General features: G+C 35.6%; 1 protein-coding gene across 1 annotated transcript in view; it reads left to right on the forward strand.

Annotated features, from left to right (window-relative positions):
- arap2 (ArfGAP with RhoGAP domain, ankyrin repeat and PH domain 2) overlaps positions 1 to 19814 on the forward strand; it is a 99591-nt gene extending 79777 nt beyond the window's left edge. The window contains exons 19-33 of the mRNA XM_059535474.1: positions 693 to 756; positions 1404 to 1567; positions 1715 to 1927; positions 2575 to 2680; positions 3971 to 4118; positions 5374 to 5442; positions 7637 to 7711; positions 8036 to 8153; positions 9009 to 9137; positions 10249 to 10385; positions 11563 to 11645; positions 14438 to 14473; positions 14736 to 14799; positions 18919 to 19041; positions 19333 to 19814. Of these exons, the coding sequence (XP_059391457.1) occupies positions 693 to 756; positions 1404 to 1567; positions 1715 to 1927; positions 2575 to 2680; positions 3971 to 4118; positions 5374 to 5442; positions 7637 to 7711; positions 8036 to 8153; positions 9009 to 9137; positions 10249 to 10385; positions 11563 to 11645; positions 14438 to 14473; positions 14736 to 14799; positions 18919 to 19041; positions 19333 to 19662 (1859 nt within the window). The 3' untranslated portion in view covers positions 19663 to 19814. The remainder of the gene's footprint in view (positions 1 to 692; positions 757 to 1403; positions 1568 to 1714; positions 1928 to 2574; positions 2681 to 3970; positions 4119 to 5373; positions 5443 to 7636; positions 7712 to 8035; positions 8154 to 9008; positions 9138 to 10248; positions 10386 to 11562; positions 11646 to 14437; positions 14474 to 14735; positions 14800 to 18918; positions 19042 to 19332) is intronic.
- The last annotated feature ends 1526 nt before the right edge of the window (positions 19815 to 21340 follow it).

Raw genomic sequence — 21340 nt, forward strand, 5'->3', positions numbered from 1 at the left:
TAAGGGCGTTAATGTTTAAGGGAGGTTAAAAGGATGAAGTGAGTGGTGTTTGTTTTTATCAAACTGTGATAGTGAATGTTTGCCTCTTTTCAGTAATGGCTTTTAATAAACCTTGTGTGCCCAGTAGCGCTCCTTTCCTTTTAAAAAAAAAATCTTTTTCAATAACATTGGTAAACAAAATTTGCCAACCTTAAAACGGCAAACAACCTTGATTGAATTCAAGTGATTGACTTAATAAATTTGATTAATTTATTAAACATAATACAAAGATTGATAGAGAGTTTTGGTCATTGAATATGATTTTCAACAGAGGTCTGGTATTTTGAGGGAAAGAGAGAGACAAAAGGGACTGGGAAAATGACAGATGTGAGGAAGATTAGTTGAAGAATCAATGACTCTGAATGTGTATGTACAACTGTGCATGCGTCTGATGGGTTCAGTGAGGCAGTTTTCTCATGTACTGCAGTAGAAACTAATGACCAGCAGCACTCAGCTTTCTGCTCCACTTACTCCAGCTGGAAAGTTTACGAAACACTAAAGCTCTCATCATTTGTTTCACTTCATGTTCCTCTGTTTTCTTTCAGTCTTAATGCTTTTCATTTTAGTTTGTCTAAGAGTGCTTTTATCATTCTGTCAAGGTAATGGAGTTATGGACTGCTTCAGCAAAGTTTTTCCTATATTTTTTTCCTCAGCTGTGTCCACTCATATGGAGGGTGATGAGAAGATTCAGGTCTTACTCATGGTTGAGAGTGGGAGGTACAGTACACTAGACACCACAATGCAACATAAAAGACTGCTGATATATATTTTTTTGTGAACAAACACTATCGTTCAAAAGTTTGGTATTTCATTTATTCATTGAAAGTAAGAAACAAATTAATTAGTACTTTCTTTTGTGTATTCAATCACATTAAAATGATCAAAAGTGGCAGTAATGTCAACAGACATTTATAATGTTACAAAATATTTCTGTTTTAAGTAAATGCTGTTCTTTTTCACTTTCTGTTCGTCAAAGAATCCTGAAAAAAATAAGCATAACAACAGTTTTTAACAATGATATATGAAAGGTTTTTTGAGCACCTAGCTTATTAGAAATGTTTTTTTGAGGTTTGTTTGACACAGGACTGGAGTGATGACTGCTGAAAAGTCAGCTTTACCATCACAGAAAAAAAAATTATATATATATATATATATATATATATATATATATAAAGTAAACGGTTATTTTAATAATATTTCACAATATTTAAGTTTTTACTGTATTTTTGGTCTGTTAGGCGAGCATAAGAGCCTTTTGAACTGAAGTATACAGTGTTGTCACCATGCTGTCATAACTCCTCTTTTTGTGAATTATATTTTAATTTGTAAATGTGTATGTGTATGTGTATTTTTTTTCAATACAGGACTGTGTACATACATGGCATCACCGACAAGGACTTTGCACTGTGGCATTCTTCCATCCAGTTGGCAGCTGGGACGGACGGTATGGCTCTCTGCAACCAGCAGATGAATAAAAATGATGTTCCTATCATTGTGGATAGCTGCATTGCTTTTGTCACCCAATATGGTGAGTTGTTTATATTCCTGTGAGATCTAAAATGTGAAGTATTTAATGTATCTAATTTTTGAAAATTATTAAGATTTTTTTTTATTATATCATAGAAGACACTATAAAGTTATCTCACAAAGCTCTTACAATTGACCTTTCCCCCAGGTTTGTGTTATGAGGGAATCTACCAGAAGAACGGTGACCCGGGCCGTGTGGCCCAGCTCCTGCAGGACTTTACCAAGAACGCTCGGGTTGTTAAGCTACGGGCTCAAGACCACCGGCTAGAGGATGTCACAGACACACTCAAGAGCTTCCTGTCTCACAGTGAAGATGCTCTATTGGCTAAAGAGCTGTACCCTTTTTGGATCTCTGCCCTTGGTTAGTGCTGCCAACCACTTAATCTGTTCCTGTGAATGAACATTAATTTGTGTTCAATTATAGATCAAACTACTCTAAAGTCCAGTTGGTTGTTATTAAAGGTGTGTTCAATAGTTCTTTAGCTAGTGTTTGCATCAGCATTCTTTTTGTACTTTAATTACAGTAAACCAAGGTAGGTGTTAAATGCCACACTGCTATCCATCGATGTGGATCAGCATGATCTTTATTCTTTATCTTTGTTTTAGTCAGTCGTCTGGCTTCAGATCTTTTTTGCTTTTTCAGTTGTAGAGGTACTGATTCTCACATTGTTTCCACGGGTAAAGTGCGATAAAAGCAAAAGTCTGTTCTTTTGACTGATTTTCACTCTTTATATCATGAAACGCTACTAGCGTGGCTACAGAGTCATCAGCTAATGAGCATGTGGATTCTCTTAGTCATTTTATAATGTTAAAATGCATTAAGTTGGTTGATTGACATCATATATAATTAAAACACTTTTTATAGAAAAGTAGTATGAGAACAGTCTTCATATGGTGTGAGTAAAAACCAGCACCAAACTACTGAATGTGTGTAAAATGCAAACATAACTTTATGAGGATGCACATTACATTTCTAGTTTAAATAGTGTTTATTGTCCATAAATGCAGATGAACAGGATGAGAAGGTCAGAGTACAAAAATATTCGTCCTACATTCAGAGTTTACCCGAAGTCAACAGGTCAACACTCGGTGCTCTGCTGCAGCATTTGTACAGGTAATTCACACTTTTTACTACAACATTCTGCATTTACATGCTCTGAAGCCAGTAAAATTTCCAGTTGCTATTGTGTTGATGTTTGAAGTCTGGTTATAGCTCAGAGTAAACATGGGCACTCCAAACCCTCACTGGGTATGTCATATTGCTCAAAATATTCTTGTAATGACTGGATTTGTTTGAAGAAGGCTTAATTGGCCCTTTTGGCATATTTGGAGTGTAGCCTAACATTTCCCCCATGATGTACAAGAACCGTTTTGCTGTGTTCAGATCTACACAGCATTTACACCTGCCTGCTTTCTTTTGTTGCTTATATGTGCTTTATTTAAATCACTTCCTGCCATCGCTCTCTTCATAAAATTGCCTTAGAATTCTGCTTACAATAACACAGTGACACAGTGATCAAATATGTTTTTCCTATTTGATAATACTGTATTTATTTGACTACATACAGTACAATACCATTAAAAAATCTGCACAATATATATATATTTTTAAACTTAAAAACACTTTGAGTTTAAAAGCAGTGAACACTTTTGCATTAAAAAATCTATTTCAAATAAATACTGTGGTTTTGAAATTTTTATTTCTCATGGTGTCCACAAAAATATTAAACAGAACAATTGTTTTCAGCATTGATAATTATAACAAAATTTCTAAAACAGCAAATCAGAGTATTACGTTACATTTCTGAATTATCCCATGGTTCTGAAGAATGGAGGAATATATCAATTCTGATTTGCATCTCAGCAATAAATAACATTTTTAATAGAAAACGGTTGTTCAAGTTTAATAATATTTCACAGTATGATGGTTTTACTGACTTGATGAACTTAAGAGACGTTTCAGAAACATAAAAAACAAACCTACAGACAGCAAAATCTTCAACAGTAGTATGATTAAATAAATAATAAAAAAATACATAAGTCAATCTATGTAAATATTACAGTTTAATTTAGGCATCATAAAGAGTTATACTGCTATACTACTTTACTCATCCAGGTGGATGCTGCACACTGGTGGTGGATGAGGAGATTCCCCCTTTCTTGTAAAGCACTTTGAGAACCCAGAAAAGCGCTATATAAATGTAATTAATTATTATTATTATTATTATGAATACTTAAGCTCGATCTTGCATGCAAGAGTTGCAACAGTTATTACACACAGAATTCAGTGAATTCGGAAGCGTATACATTTGTATGGACGGTGTGTGTTTACTCATCTATGATTTATGTAGGTCTTTTTCCAGAAGTATTTCCATATTTATGCACATATATTATAACTGCACAGGATCCAGAGGTGCTCGCGTATCAACCAGATGAACACGCAGAATCTGGCGTGTGTTTTCTCCTCGTGCCTGTTTCAGACGGAGGGACACACAGCTCAGGAGACCCGCGTGGTGGAGGACCTCATCAACAATTACATCCAGCTCTTCTCTGTGAGTTAAACGTGTGTTCTCTCTCAGAAATCAAACCTTGCTGATCCCTGTCGCTTGAGTTCCAAGGGCCTGCTAAATATGAGACCGCTCCAATATTCACTCCTCTCATATATACGGTTTGAGAGCCAAAAGACATTTCACAGTGTTGTTTTCACAGGTGTGTGGGGTTAATGAATAATTTATACCATTATACCCTTTTTATTAATACACAAGAACTTAATTTCGTAGTCAGTTTTGGTCTCTTCATTACTGAAGAATTGGACATGTGAGACATTGATCTTCTTGTCCATTCTAATTATTGTTCGTGAGAATAGACGCCTTTCTGTGTTGTACCCCTCATTTGAAGAGGGCTATAACAAACTGGCAAGCTGTGGCTGTTTAACCATTACAGAGTATATGACAAACTCCATAGTGCTATGAACAGTGAAAAGCATTTCCATTCAACTCCGTGAAATGCGCAGCTTTAGTGTAAGTGTGTGAAGAAGGGGACGGTGTTCGTGTTGCACTTGGACACGTGCCTCTGTAATGGGATTTACAGTGATGTGCTGTGCTAATTCCCCCTCGGCCCGCTCGTACATTCAGAGGCCCCCTGGCTTCGCACATACACACGCTTGTACTTTTGGAGAGAGGGAGAACGTGTGAAACGTGAAGTTTAGTGTTGCTAACAGCCATGATCTAGAGGAAAATATGGGAAATTTCACTAAAGTAATATGCAGCATAACAGCAAGGCATGCAGGTGCAAATTTAAAGTTTACTGTATAAGTTAACATTTTTGTTTTGTGTTTTACAAATGTGACAATGTTGTCAAAATATGAAATTTAAGGTATTGTTATAAAAAATTAAAAAGCATTAAAAATCATTCATTCAATATTTTATAAAATACATTTAAGCATCACAACATAATGTGTAGTACTGTAGGATCATTTTTGAGCTTACATTTAACAGATTAGCTTTAAGTGAGCATTATTTCTTTTCCAGTATATTTACATTTAGAAATGCAAAAATAGCTCGCACCATTAGATATCAATTGTTGGCCATTATATATTAAAATCATCTGACAACTTCTATTTCACTTGTGTATGTTATTGACCTGCTTGTGTAATTTTTCTGACAGGCCATAGCAAACTTGTGCACTTAGGGGACTCTTTTTGAAGAGTTGAAATGCCCTGACTTTGCTGCTGGGGATGTGAGCAGGTCTGTTTACTGTGCACAGGGGCTTTAATCTGTGTTTATCTGTGTGGGTCCATTAAAACAGGTCAGTGAAGAGCAGGTTAGGCAAATGGAGAAAGAAAACAGCTTTATCACCAGGTGGAAGGACACCACAGTAAGTCATCCCTTTTAACCTTCCTGTTAAATAGGTGTGTATGTGTGTGTTTGTAGGTTTTTCTAAAGCATGATGTTACAGGCCATGCATGTGTGCATTTAGCTTTTAACCTCCTTGTGTTGGCATATATGTGTGTATGTTTTTACAGGTCACAGAATCACTTTGATCTGTATTGGTATTGTTTTGAGCAAATTAGAGCAAACGGCAAGCTCTTTATGCTACCTAACCTTTCTGTCTCCTGCTTTATACCTCGCTGGCACCATAAGGAACAATTTGTTCAGATAAGCTGAAAAACAAATTAATCTTCCTTTGTTTGATACTGTCCAAGTTTAAAAAGTTTCAGTGAATGTGTTTAAGTTTGGGCAAGGACAATGTTGGAACTGGCCCATGAAAAATACTTTTGAACATTTTGAACATTTTTATGTCAAAAATCATTGAGTAAAGATCATGTTCCATGAAGATATTTAGTAAATTTCCTACTGTAAATATATTAAAACTTAATTTTTGATTAGTTATATGCATTGCTAAGAACTTAACTTACTTCGGAAAACTTTAAAGGCTATTTTCTCAATATTTCGATTTTTTTGCATCATCAGATTCCAGATTTTCAAAAAGTTGTATCTCAGCCAAATATTTTCATATTCTAACAAAAATCAAAATTTCTCATCCATTTCATACATCAATGGAAAGCTTATTTATTCAGCTTTCAGATAATTTATAAATCTCAATTTCAAAAAATTGACCCTTATGACTGGATTTGTGGTCCCTGGTCACATTTATTTATGGGAAAACTCATTTTTAAGCATAAGCCTTTAGATTTGTGGTTCTCAACCTTTATGACTCAGTGGTCACCTATTCTCCTACACACTATTTTAAGGCCCTTCATACACATACAGTACAGACAAAAAGTTTGGACACATCTTCTCATTCAAAGAGTTTTCTTTATTTTCATGACTATGAAAATTGTAGATTCACACTGAAGGCATCAAAACTATGAATTAACACATGTGGAATTATATATGGAATTATATACATCAACTGAACATTACAACAACTGAAAATATGTCATATTCTAGGCTCTTCAAAGTAGCCACCTTTTGCTTTGATTACTGCTTTGCACACTCTTGGCATTCTCTTGATGAGCTTCAAGAGGTAGTCACCTGAAATGGTCTTCCAACAGTCTTGAAGGAGTTCCCCGAGAGATGCTTAGCACTTGTTGGCCCTTTTGCCTTCTGTCTGTGGTCCAGCTCACCCCTAAACCATCTCGATTGGGTTCAGGTCTGGTGACTGTGGAGGCCAGGTCATCTGGCACAGCACCCCATCACTCTCCTTCTTGGTCAAATAGCCCTTGATGCCTTCAGTGTGACTCTACAATTTTCATAGTCATGAAAATAAAGAAAACTCTTTGAATGAGAAGGTGTGTCCAAACTTTTGGTCTGTACTGTATATTACACCTGAACAGGATCCAGAGGTGCTCACATATTAACCAACTAACATAGCATTTTACTTAATTATTTTTAATGTAATGTAAACATTTTAAGTCACCATGTTTATCGCGGCCCCCCAGTGTATCTCAGCCCCCTTGGTTGAGAACCACTGCTCTAAATCAGATAGTAGAAACATGTACTCGGCTAGTTGTGTTTAAACTTTTGACTAGTACAATTCGCTGGATGCAAAATAACCACGTTTCGTTGTGTAAGACACAGAACATCTGAATAAGAGTGTTTATACACTGTTCTTATAGAATGTTACAGAAGCATGTGTGTCATTTAGGCTACATTTAAATACATTTTGCCAACGCAGTTTCATTCGTTTAGAAGAGGAGCTTAAATCTGTGGTTTACATGAGCTAAGATGTTTGCCAGCTTTTGTTGTGTAATGCTGCTAAATGATGTGTGGGACTCCAGCTGTGTGTCATTTAGTCAGACACACACAGACGCTGGTCTGAACTGAATGGGCTGCTGATTGCTTTTGTATTATATCCACAAAGACTGCTGTACAGTTGGGTGCTTAGTTTCTTAGTTTCTCCGAGTTCAGTCTTTCTTTTTTTCTTTCTTTTTCTTTCTTTCTTTCTTTCTTTCTTTCTTTCTTTCTTTCTTTCTTTCTTTCTTTCTTTCTTTCTATATATTTATATGAATTAAGTATGTATTTAAAGTTGTGTGTGTGTGTGTGTTTGTCTCTACCTGTGTTTGCAGTTCTCTCCTGCTGGTGACCTGATATTTGAAGTCTACGTAGAAAAAAAGGAGCCAGAGAAGTGCTGTTTAATCAAGGTTTGTTTCCCTCTCTCTCTGTTGTGTGTGTGTGTGTGTGAACCTAGAGGGTATACTGCCACAGACTAAATCAAACTGCAGTTAATCAAAGGCATGTTTGATTCAATTGTGAGAGTAATTGTGTTTTATCAGTAGTCAAGGTAAACCTCAGTTAATAGAGGTTGCTTCAGAGTGTTTTATCTCTTGACACTTTGATATCTTTTTTCCTATTTTCCTCTCATTTCTCCTCCAGCAAAAATAGATAAATCCTTCTGCACAAGGAAATGAAGTCTTGAACATTTAAAACACAGAAAACAGAATAATACTGATGTCTGTGTCTATAAGGTGTCTCCTAGCATGAGGTCGGACGAGCTTGCCATAAGCACTCTGGAGATGAAGGGGATGGAGGTCAAAGCTCAAGATCTCTGGACCACTTTTGAGGTCATTGAGAATGGAGAGATGGGTAAGGGTCCTGCTGCTGTTAAATCTTACAATAAAACAATAAAAAACAGTTGAAATCAGTATTTAAATTGAACTTGCCAGTGAATTCTACATAAAGCGTCTTTTTAGCAAGTGTATAGCAAATTATTAGAGCATTTAATGATGTTCCTCTAAGGCTTACACACACATTAAAATGCTTCAATAGCTAAGTGAATGCGCATGATTAGTAATATTATTATTTCATGAGGGTTATGCGAAACTATTAGCAGATTGTGATGCATTTGTGGGAGGGAGAGACAGGTGGTGTAAGAGTGATTTTTGCCAATAGCAAGCATTGTGTTTTCCTTTTTACAAATTACAACTTGATAATGGATCTATTTTGCACTTGAGTGTGTTTTCTAATCATAGTCAGATTGGCTGGCGATAATTACAAATTTGCACCACATAATTATGCTTGTGTGGAGGATGAACCCAAAGCAAAAACTGTTTTTTTGGGGGGGGTGGTGATGATGAGGAGCATTGTTTTTTTTTTTTATGAAATCTCTATGTAAGAATATACAGTCCTACTGATTCATAAATTCACGATACTCTTTTGTATGTTTATCCGGGAACATTTTGTATAAATGTACATAACATTTACACAAATGTCCGCTCTCCACATTGCAACATGCAGTCCATCAAACATACTTATATGAATTGCGTTCTGACATGTTTTGAAGCACAATGATGTGTGAAATCGAGCTTGTGTAGCTCGAAGCTAGAAGTGTTAATATATTTGCATAGCATATGTTTCTGGCCTCTCTGTTCTGTGGAGTTGCAATCAATTGTGAAAGAAGTCAGATGGAGCTTTGCGTTCATCATTTCTCTCTTTGCTCAGAGCGGCCCTTACACTACAAAGAGAAGATTCTGGAGCAGGTATTGGAGTGGAGCTCTCTGGAGGATCCCAGCTCGGCCTTCTTGCTCATTAAGAAATATTCTGGCTCTAAAATGACAGATTCCAACTCAGGTACCAACAATGAATGTCTTACCCCAGCAGATCGCTCTAAACTATGATCGACAGATTAAACAACCTTATTATTTTATTACATTTACAGTCAGTTTTTAATTGGAGCCACATTCAAAGATTAGCTTGAGGTTATTCTTAGAGCTGTGTTCATCTCATATTTTTCAGCTTTGTTAGTATTTAGTATACTAAATGATCATTAGCAAGAATGATACTGTTCATTTATTTATTTAGCATTTTAACATATTTGTACTAAAACATTAAAATGCCAATTCCAGCAATCTCAGGTGAGGACTAAAATAAATAATTGAAGTAAAAATCGGACCCTTTCAAATGATTAACTGAATCAGACTTTAGCATATCATTCATTTGTACTATTGAGGTTTAAATAAGAGATGCTATTAAAACCGCAGACACCTATCTTAGTTCTCTCATGTTTATTTTATCATATGAAAAATCCCACATTGAGATATTTTTGGTTGATGACCCTAATAAATCGATAAATCTGAGTTTTAAATCAGTGAACTGAATTAACTTGGTGGCCAATAAGATCATTGCAAAAATATAATAAATCGCCTAGCACTAGTTACTTTTAGTCATAAAGTTTTCTGATTCTGGCCTAATTTCATAACTTTTTAGAGTCGCTGTACCAATTTCCTGATCAATTTTTCATTCTTGATGATAAATGGCGTAGTTGCAGAAAAGCAAAGCAGGTTTTTTTTAGAAAGTGCTTTTACACTCTTTTTGGTTTCCTATTGAAACCATCAGTAATGACGGCCAGGAATCATAATTTTCTACCTGCACTGAGTAATAGCTTCCCTACATGCCTCACTAAAGATATTAATATATATTAAGCAGTCCTGTGATGCAAAGGTTTATTCATGTGGCAGGATGTGTATTTGCTAGTCTCTCAAATGTGTTAAGCTGGAAATGTGTTGCAGATGAGATTTCACTTGCTTTTCAGTACAACTTTAGCCATCTTAAAAATGTATGACACCTTGCCAGAGTTTGAAGTAGCGGGGGCCACACTGGTGCAGTGCTGCAGTATATGTATAGTTTCTGTCTCATAAATAGTTCATGGCATGACTCAATATGTTTTCTTTGTTTGTGACAGATAAACTGAAAGATTTCATTAAAGGAGAGCAACTCAAATTCAAAGACGGTTCTTCCAAACTGCTTTTGGGGAATAAGTTTCAGGACCGATACCTGGTACTACAAGACAAAAAACTGCTGTTATACAAAGACATAAAAGTAAGTCTCCTAAATTTCCACTCTTAATTCAGAGTCAAAATGGTTTGCACGGTCTTTAAGTATCTCTGCCCATGGTAATATTTAAATATCTCCATCCCTGCTGTTCATGGGGATCAACCTCTGCGCAGTATCTGTGTTCGCCAGCGGCCCTGCAGCAGTCGCCAGTTTACCAATTTAGATTTTTCACTGTGGCATTTCATATTAGCTCTGTTTGTTTTCTTAGCATGCATTTACAGATGAAATAGTAATTAAAAAACACAGCGGATGTGAAATTACCTGCTTTGGGCCAATCGCAGGGGCCCGCTTGTAATAAGCGTGGAGGGGAAAAAAAGGAAACAAATAAACCCTTAATGGCTATTTTCATTTTGAATTAAAGTAATGTGCGACTTCTCATACCCTCTGAAATGAGTACAGTGATTTAAACGACTGCAGTCTGTTAGGTTCTCTCTTTGTAATATCTCCTCATACTTGCTTTATTCACTCTGTGCACATGCCGGTCTGCTCTTCCTCAGGGGCACACGCTCCGTGAGCTAAGACACAGTCTCCTAAAGTGTACAGGATGTGTTAATAACTGATATTTGAGCGAACTGTGGATGTGTGTGTGTGTGAGAGAGAGATGGAGGGAAGGCGGAGAGGCGAAGGCACTCTGAATGAAGGCTGTTCTTTCTTTAATTAGTGTAATTTCTGGCTGCTGCGAAATATTCTGCTAATTATCAAGTGTAGAAGGTGGGAATTGGCTGTGAAGCAGAAATTTAATTGATATTCTGATGCTTTTGTTTTCTGTTTCTTGCTTCCTTTGTAAGTTAGGACTCTCGTTTAGATCTTATTTTGTTGTCGTCGATGTGTTCGCCTGAGCCGCTTGTGTTTTGCAGTGCATTACGTACGAAGTACATCCCTTCCAGGCAACAACAACAGTGTTGTCAGCACATGCTAGTTTACACAATGCCCTTGGGCTCCCAACAGCTGTAAAGAGGAAATTGAAGTTTTTTCCCCTTTTGATTCAAGTGAATGTGTTGGGGAAAATAAAGCAGATTGTTTGGAGAGGATTTTGATAGATGTATATAGCATTGTAATAAAGCAACATTAAAGCATGTACTTTAAAATATGTGTAGACAAAGAATACTTTTTTAATAAAATCCCTGTGTTGATTTTGAAACATGTGCTATTGTTTCCACAGAGTACCAAACCAGAAAGAGAGGCTCCATTAAAGTCTCTTAAATGTTACTTAGGGCTACGAAGGAAGTTGAAACCAACAAGCAGGTATTGGTCTTTTATCAAGTGCACTTAAAACCATTTGACACAATGTGCAACCTAATCGTGTCTTTTTCATCAACAAACTGGTGCTTTTTGTAACAATTTCCCCAAACCTTCATTATGATACTTATATTAATCTGGAGCACGTAGAGCCCACAAACAGTGGTATGAAACAAATTATTCAAAATTAGTGTGGCCACACTGAAAGATGTATTAATAATCCTAAATATTTAATTCAAATCGATTCATAAATGTTCTGACATTAACTCTAGGTTTGTGCTCAAATGAGCTTCGAGTTCAGTCTTTTTCTCTTGTGCCAAACACACAGAGCTGCTTGGATCAGTGCCAAATGCCCTCCTCAGAAACAAGACTATCACAGTCAATCTGAAAGCAGATTTATGTCTCACAATTACAAAATTCATTAAACGTAATTTAGCAAATACACTGTACTATGTTTTTCTCTCTCCTGCTGGGAAAATTGTTAACACTGTGGATTTGTTTCATTTCTATAATGTTGCGTTTTTGTGATTTATGGCTGTAGTGTAATTTATGAGTGCGCTTTTTCTTTTTTTCTTTTTTGTGCTAATGATCATTTATTCATAATTTTTCTTGTGAATGTATCCAGGGCATGATTCTTGCAATAGCATTTACCCTTAAATGACTTGCAATCTGTTTGTACATTATTTTATTTGATTGTTTCATTGAGGTATTGACATGAAAACTATTTAGCCTTTGAGGGTGTTTCTTCAACTATAGGCTTTTGTTTCCTGAACTGGAAAATGTACTCATTTTCACACTCTCATGTTTTTGTCCAACAGTGGACAGACATATGTGCTTCACAGGAACCGTCATAAACATTTCTACCGAGCCTGTCCTCCAACAAAAAACGACCATATAGGTCGTTTGTGCAAGCACCTTATTACGACCTATATTTACGTTTTAAAGTTAAATGCCCTCTAGCGGGCGTAAAAATAATGACAGTATCGCGTTGCGGCTGTCGTCATGAAATGACGTATAACGTCATTACCAATCAAAACGCACGTTAATTTAAATGCAATGTGTGGGCTTTTTACATCGGTCTCACAGTATTTCCTACATATTTTACTAGGTTGCTTATTCAAAAGAAAAAAGAAAGCAACTAGGTTGCTTATTCAAAAGAAATCATGCTAAATTATGATTTATTGAGCATATACATTTTCGTGCACGTCCGTTCCCTGGGATTGAACCCATGATAGCATGATCACATATCAAGGTATAACGCAATAATCTACCAACTGAGCTACACGAAATGCAAACCAGAGTGCAAAAAAAAGGGTACAAAACATTAATATGAAAACGACCTTTTGCCGATAGGGGCGCAATTGTAGTATACGCTCTGATGGGTCGTATTTCAGGAATTTGGACGAACGACCTATACAAGCGTATTGGTTGGAGGACAGGTTGTTTCTACCACAGTGACAATTTCACCACATTTCAAATGGGGTATGGTGTTTGATAATGTGTGGTGGAAAGATATTTTACACATTGTCGCAGCCTGCACATGACATGCAGAAAAAAAAAAAACAAGATAACATGATCATTAATTAAGATTTAATTCCACAAAAAAATGTGTGGGCACAATTTAGCTAAATTAAAACAAGGGAACAAATGAATAGAACATTGCCACACTTTAACTAAAACAAATTAATAATATGTGGCTGCAAATTAGTAAATTGTGGGAACGAATTGGTGGCCATGATTTAATTAAATCAAAACATGGAAACAAAATGATTAATATAATGTGGCCATGATTTTCCTAAAACAAACAAAAAAATAATTAATAAAAGGTGGCAACAAGTCATATGACTGCAGGCTCTCTTTTAGGGTGAATTTTTTAGATATATTTATTTCTTTTTTTGGTAACCTAATGTACACACAATATGATAATATTTTCACTCTTATGACAAAATGACTGTACAACTTAATTGGACCCCCCCCCCCCCCCCCAAAAAAAAATAAATAAAACAAAATGTAATGCCTTAATTAAATGTAATGTTTTCCTTGAATTATCATATTTCCTCTCAGTCAAGCTCCTCACTGACACTTTTGAAGAAAATGTAATTGAAGCAAAAGTATTTGTTGTGGTGGAAGTGATTTCAGAAGTGGGAGACTTTGCGCAGATAATTTGCATATTATACATATTGACATGTTGTATTACATTCTTTTATAAGATCATGCTTTGAATTATATATTTTATACTGGGTTTTCAGAATGAAGCAATAAAATCAATATAAAAAAGGCAATAAATGTTTTTTTTTCTTAAAAAAAACAACAACAACAAAACACCAGGGACAATGTGCCAGAGGTTGAAGAAACACATTTAAATGCTCATTGCGTGACCAGTTGTGTGGAAATAACAGCTGTTTGTCAGCCACAATGACTAAAATGCTGTGTGTAAGGTCATAATTTAGTTGGAAGCATTTAGACCATGAAGCATGAATTTAATAAATTAACGAGAAGTAGGCCAGCAAAACAGCTACATCTGTAAGAGTGTAAAGTATAACAGGCTGTGTAACATTGATATAATTCTCTTACACAAGCAAAATAGGTCATCTTTTCTATTAGGCTTGTCAGCTAGCTGTGAAAGTTAAGCTGAATTTAATGGTATCTTAGCACTTTAGAGGTTCTCAAGGGGTCAGACTGTGGAGCCATCAGGAAAAGCTGAAAATAGTTGTAAATTGATGTGGAGAACCTGAATGTAATGCTGCGAAACTAATGGAATACTTTCTGTTGTTGTTTTTCTGACTCATTTTCAACAGTTGGGGTTTTACTGTTTATACTGAAAAACAGCAGTGGTGAGTGCAATTAACTCTGTTTCTAATTGCACAGTGAATCACACGCTTCAGCACACTTTTCAGGAAAAACATTTATCTGTCCCTGAATAATAGATTATTTTATATATATATATATATATATATATATATATATATATATATATATATATATACACACATATTTCTGTCTGAAACGGTTTTGTACAGCTTAGTACTTGAACTAGTACTGCATGACTGTGCCTCAGTGTTCTGAATGTGTGCCTCTGTGTTCTCCCTGAAAAAGGTATTTCTGCTGTAAAGGGAATGATTCTCAGCAGGACTGGGTCACCTCCATTATCAGAGTAAAGGTGAGCTTTCTTCATTTTCTAAGTGCTCATAATGTGCAGTTAATATTGTTAAAAATGGGCATGTAAGAGTTTTTTATAATGTAATTTTAAGATGGGTACTGTTCCACATCTGGCACTTAGTTGCGGTTTATTTCGAATCTAGAAATGAAAAATTAGGCATTTTTTTGTAGTACTTCAGAGTACCTTGCAAATACATGGTATTACCATCTAATACCATAGCTTTAAATCATTGTGAAAAAGCGTGCTTAACTGTATCAAATGTGCACTTTTAATGTACTTCAAATGATGAGAAAATGTAAAAGTATATTTTTAATCAGTGAACTTACAGATGTATTGTTAATAAAATAAAGGCCAGAACTTACATATTCTTTAAGATACACGTACATTTTTACAGCTATGCTTCAAATGTTTTTGCTATGTTTTAAAAAGTTATATTTGTAATAATGTCAAATTAAGAATTTTGCTTTAAATCACATTTAAATCATCCACTTTAATGAAGCACGTTTATTTTGATGTGTTGACTGACATACTAAAGCATATGTAAAGCAAATGATTATATTTAAACAGTGTTATTCAATATATATATATTTTTATTAACTAAATTGAACTTCATTATCTCAAATGTGTAATTACAAATATAACTTAATACAGAAGACGTACCTGTTTCAGTAAAAATGGCATTAAAATATATTTAGTGTTATATTACAAACCCGATTCCAAAAGAGTTGGGACACTGTACAAATTGTGAGTAAAAAAGGAATGAAATAATTTACAAATCTCATAAACTTATATTTTATTCACAATAGAATATAGATAACATATCAAATGTTGAAAGTGAGACATTTTGAAATGTCATTTTGGATTTCATGAGAGCTACACATTCCCAAAAAGTTGCGACAGGTAGCAATAAGAGGCCGGACAAGTTAAATGTACATATAAGGAACAGCTAGAGGACCAATTTGCAACTTATTAGGTCAATTGGCAACATGATTGGGTATAACAAGAGCCTCTCAGAGTGGCAGTGTCTCTCAGAAGTCAAGATGGGCAGAGGATCACCAATTCCCCCAATGCTGCGGCGAAAAATATCAGCAATATCAGAAAGGAGTTTCTCAGAGAAAAGATACCGGCTAAAACTCTATAAGTCAAAAAAGAAGCCATATTTAAACATGATCCAGAAGCACAGGCGTTTTCTCTGGGCCAAGGCTCATTTAAATGGACTGTGGCAAAGTGAAAACTGTTCTGTGGTCAGACAAATAAAAATTTGAAGTTCTTTTTGGAAAACTGGGATGCCATGTCATCCAGACTAAAGAGGACAAGGACAACCCAAGTTGTTATCAGCGATTAGTTCAGAAACCTGCATCTCTGATGGTATGGGGTTGCATGAGTGAGTGTGGCATGGGCAGCTTACACATCTGGAAAGGCACCATCAATGCTGAAAGGTATCCAAGTTCTAGAACAACATATGCTCCCATCCAGACCTTGTCTCTTTCAGGGAAGACCTTACATTTTCCAACATGACAATGCCAGACCACATACTGCATCAATTACAACATCATGGCTGCGTAGAAGAAGGATCCAGGTACTGAAATGGCCAGCCTGCAGTCCAGATCCTTCACCCATAGAAAACATTTGGTGCATCATTAAGAGGAAGATGTGACAAAGAAGACCTAAGACAGTTGAGCAACTAGAAGCCTGTATTAAACAAGAATGGGACAACATTCCTATTCCTAAACTTGAACAACTTGTCTACTCAGTCCCCAGACGTTTGCAGACTGTTATAAAAAGAAGAGGGGATGCCACACAGTGGTAAACATGGCCTTGTCCCAACTTTTTTGAGATGTGTTGATGCCATGAAATTTAAAATCAACTTATTTTTCCCTTAAAATTATACATTCTCAGTTTAAACATTTGATATGACATCTATGTTGTATTCTGAATAAAATATTGAAATTTGAAACTTCCACTTCATTGCATTCTGTTTTTATTCGCAATCTGTACAGTGTCCCAACTTTTTTGGAATCGGGTTTGTAGTTAGTTCTATCAATGACTGCCAGTACATTTGACATTAAACTTTGCCCATGTTTCAAAAACAATAAAGGGAATTACATATAAAGATGTCCTACATAACTGGATCAAAAAGCTCTCAAAGGTTTTACGTAAATTTAGACTATAATACGTTTTCATTACATTGCAATTAGCTTGCTGTTTACATTACATTCTGTTTACACTAAGGTCTTTCAGTATTATATTAGTATGCTAAAGTGTGGTGCTTCTTTTTCACAAGGGCCATGACACCCTCACAGTTCTTTTTATAACACTGCATTTCCTTTTCCCAGAGAAAGTTAGACGAAAACTAGCCCTAAGAATTGAGGGAATGTTTTCAAGGTCATCCTCCATGAGTATAAATCACATTATCCGGAAAGGTCTTCTAGCTGAAATAAGGTCATGCAGACTGCCACAATAACACTGGTTCCAGCAGACTCTTCTTTAGACAAGCCGGGCGCTACTACACACAAAGGGCCTGACTCAGCTGATTCACTGCTAATAACTTAAACCAAAGGCAAGAGATGGCAGAGAAGTACTGTAGTAGATGATTTAGCCATTGTTTAGATCTCTCCTCCAATCCTCTAACCCTCTCAGATTTTTCCTGCCCCTCTCTTCGGGCCTAATGCCTCATCCTTATCTACTTCCCACAGGTTCGCTGTTTTCATTGTCGAGGTTTATTCTTGCTTTTGTGGCTTTGAACTGATATGAGGAAGAAAAATAAAGCGCTTCGGTTCTTAATTTTTTTCCTCTTCCGGGGAGGTGGGATGCAGAGAGGTGTTGCAGTTTTTTTTTTTTAGCGGTAGAGTAAACGAGGAGTGGAGGGCATGTTCCATAATTCAGTTTACATATTGTTGTATCTCATTATTACATGTACTAAAGCGGTTGTGCAGTCCATGCAGGTAGATTAATTGATACTCTGTGCATTGAGACTCTTCTAACCTCTCGCTGCTTCCATTTCACCCAGCATTCTGCTTGGCATGGTTTCCATAGAAACTGGCGAGCAGTGCTGGTACGTAAAGGAACAGGCAGATGAGACCTGCTGCTAAAATGAGGATGTAGACGTGAAGAACAACTCAAAGGCCATAAAGTCACAGTGGAAAGTATGAGCTGTCTTAGTAAGTGTTCAGCTCAAGAATAGGTCCAGAATGTTCCAGCACATTTGTTCCTACATCATTAAGGTCAAAAAGTTAGTGTTAGTTAGAGCTGCTCGAGAATATATGGAAGTTTTAAACATTTCACTTGCCTGAGACTTGAAGCTTAAAAAGTAAGGTATTCATTTTTTGTATGAAACTATTACTTTTGCATATTCGTTCTTGCTCTTTGTATACTTTCCCTTTCATGATTACTCTAAAGCAATTGTGATAAATGGATAAACAATAGCATTTCTTGTGTTGAGTGTATGATTATCTAAATAGTTATCAGTTTAATCTAAAATACATCCTGTTCAGTTGAAAGACTGATACAGTACATTTCAGAGTTTTATTTGTTGTGTTTGAACTAATGGCACATAAATGTTTGTGGTTTGTAGTTTGTGAGACGGTCCTTCGGAAATCATTCTAATATGCTGATTTAGTGATCAAAAAACATTTCTTATTATTATTCGTGTTGAAAACAGTGGTGCTGCTTAATATTTTTGTGGATGCCATTATAATTTTTTCCAGGATTCTTTGAAGAATTGGGAAAAAAACTGCATTTATTTGAAAAATAATTCTTTTGTAACATTTAAAATACCCGTACTTTCATTTTTTTAATATAAATTTAATATAAAATTTTATATTATTATTTTTTTTTATATTAAAATTTTATAATATTTTTTTTATCAACCCTAATTTTTTTGGTGGAGTAGTCATTATGACAAGTTTCTGTACCTTTGCTTTCTAGCAAACATTGTTATTTCCTATTGGCTTTTTCTAGTAACGTTCACCTGTAAAAAATTGCCCTGTTTCTTTGCGCTCAAACAGTAGAGCATTGCGTTGACATCAACAAGATCACGTGTTTGATTCTGCTTAAACTGATAAAACACAAAGTAGGAAAAAAGCAACTTGTAATGCTCAAATGTTAATGTGTTTGCAGCATGGCAGTGACTTATGGCCTAAAGACCTAAAGCAGAGCGCATCGTTACCTTATAACCTGTGCAGAGGAAGAACATCCACTTACAGCACTGCAAAGACCAGCACAGGCAAACCTCAGAGAGAGGTCAGCACTAAAACCTGCTCTACACTCACATATATGTCACAAATACTCAACAAACCTTTTCATTTAATGTTGCTTAATGACTTTTGTGCTTCAATGAACACTTCTAAAGGCCAGAACAGTTGGCAGTAGATCAGCTCTGATCTCTATCTTTGTTGTCAGTTAAACCATATCCATGTCGTCTTCTCCAGAAAAATGGTTGTTGGAATTGAGCATCAAGTTTATGCACTGCATACAAAACAGCCTTTGACTCATGTAACCATGTATATCCATGTACTTTCCCTTGTTCTGCAGGCTAAAGGAAAGTCAGTCCTCACTACATGTATAGAAGGTTCAAATACACAAAACCAAATGACCACAGATGTGAGCAACCAACCGGACTTGATGCATAAATTGGCAAGCAGTGAAGGAACTCTGAGTGTCTCCGGGCTTCAAATGGTGATTGATGACACATTCCAGTCTCTGCGTAGACCATCACTTCAACAAGACCCCAGCGCTCTCACCCAGCTATCGCACAAGAAGGCTGTGTTGCCCTGCAGAGGTGTGCAGTTGCCTCAGAACATCATTAATGAGCTAAGTACTGTTCTTAACAAAACAGGACGCTTTCCAAAAGAAGACAATTAAGAGAGACATACAGAGACAGAAAGACAAGACTCGTCTGTTGCTCTTCCATTGGGCATGAGGAAAAGCCAAGACCAAATCAACCCACAAATCTCAGTCGGTTCTCAGTAAGGAGGTTGGATGTACTATATATATATATATATATATATATATATATATATATATATATATATATATATATATATATATATATATATATATGGACATGGAGAGTAAGTACAGTAAATGTTTAACTGAGGTAAACTGGTGGGTCAAAAATGGGATGCAGAGACTTTTTTTTTTGCTCACAACTACAGCTTGGCCATAGGTTACATTGAGCCTTTATCCTTCCATTTAGAACCACGTAATTCAGTATTATTGAACATTAATGATTGTTTTAGGCTTTTGCATGAGAAAATGCATTTCCCTCTTCATTCTCATATCTGTTTTTTTTTCTCAATGAGGTTGAAATAGACACTACTATAGACAACAAAGTTCCAATATCATCTTAAATTTTCATATTTTGAAACTGGTTATGAGATAAGTGGAATGGTAACATTAGAGTTAGTTAAAGTTGGCATGAAATAGAATTGTATTATTATTTTCTAAATCCTTAATATTAATCATATTGTGAACAATTCATCCATGCATCTTTTTTTTTTTTGGCCTTGTATTTTTCAACAAAAAAAATCAAAAATTGATCTTCCGGTGAAACAACAGTTGTGTACACATTCATAGTCAGATGTGCATCACAATCTACAAAAAGGATCTTGTGCTTCCAGGAGAAAAAAGTGCACTTCCATACTGTACTTACAGTACAACATAACTAATCTGTTAGGTATAATGACCAGTTACCAATACTTGTACAGCATTCGTTAGCTTAGGTTAAAGTTAATTTCGACAAATTTAACAAATTTTTTACATTTCAAGTAACGTTAATTAATGAAATAACTATGAAACGAACAGTTGAACAGTTGCATGTTTATAAATCAACACTAAAAGTTTTAGTTCATGATTGGCTAATGTTAACAAATTAAACCTTACTATAAAGTAATCTTACAAGAAGTAATTTTTTAGTTCAGTTCAACTATTTTTAGTTCTGTTTTGATCATTTTGATACTGATGTGCTTCAAGATCTACCAAGCATGTTTTTGACTCAAGAGAATTGTGTGGCCTTTTTATAGTTGGGTACAAAAATAGCCCTGCTGTTTTCCCTCATTCTCATTCCTCTGTTTTTGTGCCAGCGGAGGCTGAAGACACTACCAGACAATGATGCTCCAATTGCATTGATCTGTTTAGAACTTATCAAACCTCCATGTAATGAAAGTGGCTGTTCAGAAGTGAGCTGAATTAGTCATTACAATCCTATTGGTCTACCAAGAGAATCTTGTGCCTATTTATAGTTGGATACAAAACTTACCCAGCATTCCAAACTCCAAAGTTGTTGAATAATGCATAATACTAGGAGAGCATACACACTGAATATTGTCACCCAGTTTGATATTAAATATTTATAGTTGACATTTTATGTAGATTATGAATCACTTAACAGCCATCTGCATTTCATGGCTGTTTTTAAAATGGTAATCATACACTCTCCTGTTCTCAAAACACGTAACATACTAAAGTCTTTGTGACATGTAAATAAAGTAAAAGTGTTTATATAGTACACTAGAATTTAAGTTTGAGGTTGTTAAGATTA

This window comes from Carassius carassius, chromosome 3 (assembly GCF_963082965.1).
Source record: "Carassius carassius chromosome 3, fCarCar2.1, whole genome shotgun sequence".
Taxonomy (NCBI): Eukaryota; Metazoa; Chordata; class Actinopteri; order Cypriniformes; family Cyprinidae; genus Carassius; species Carassius carassius.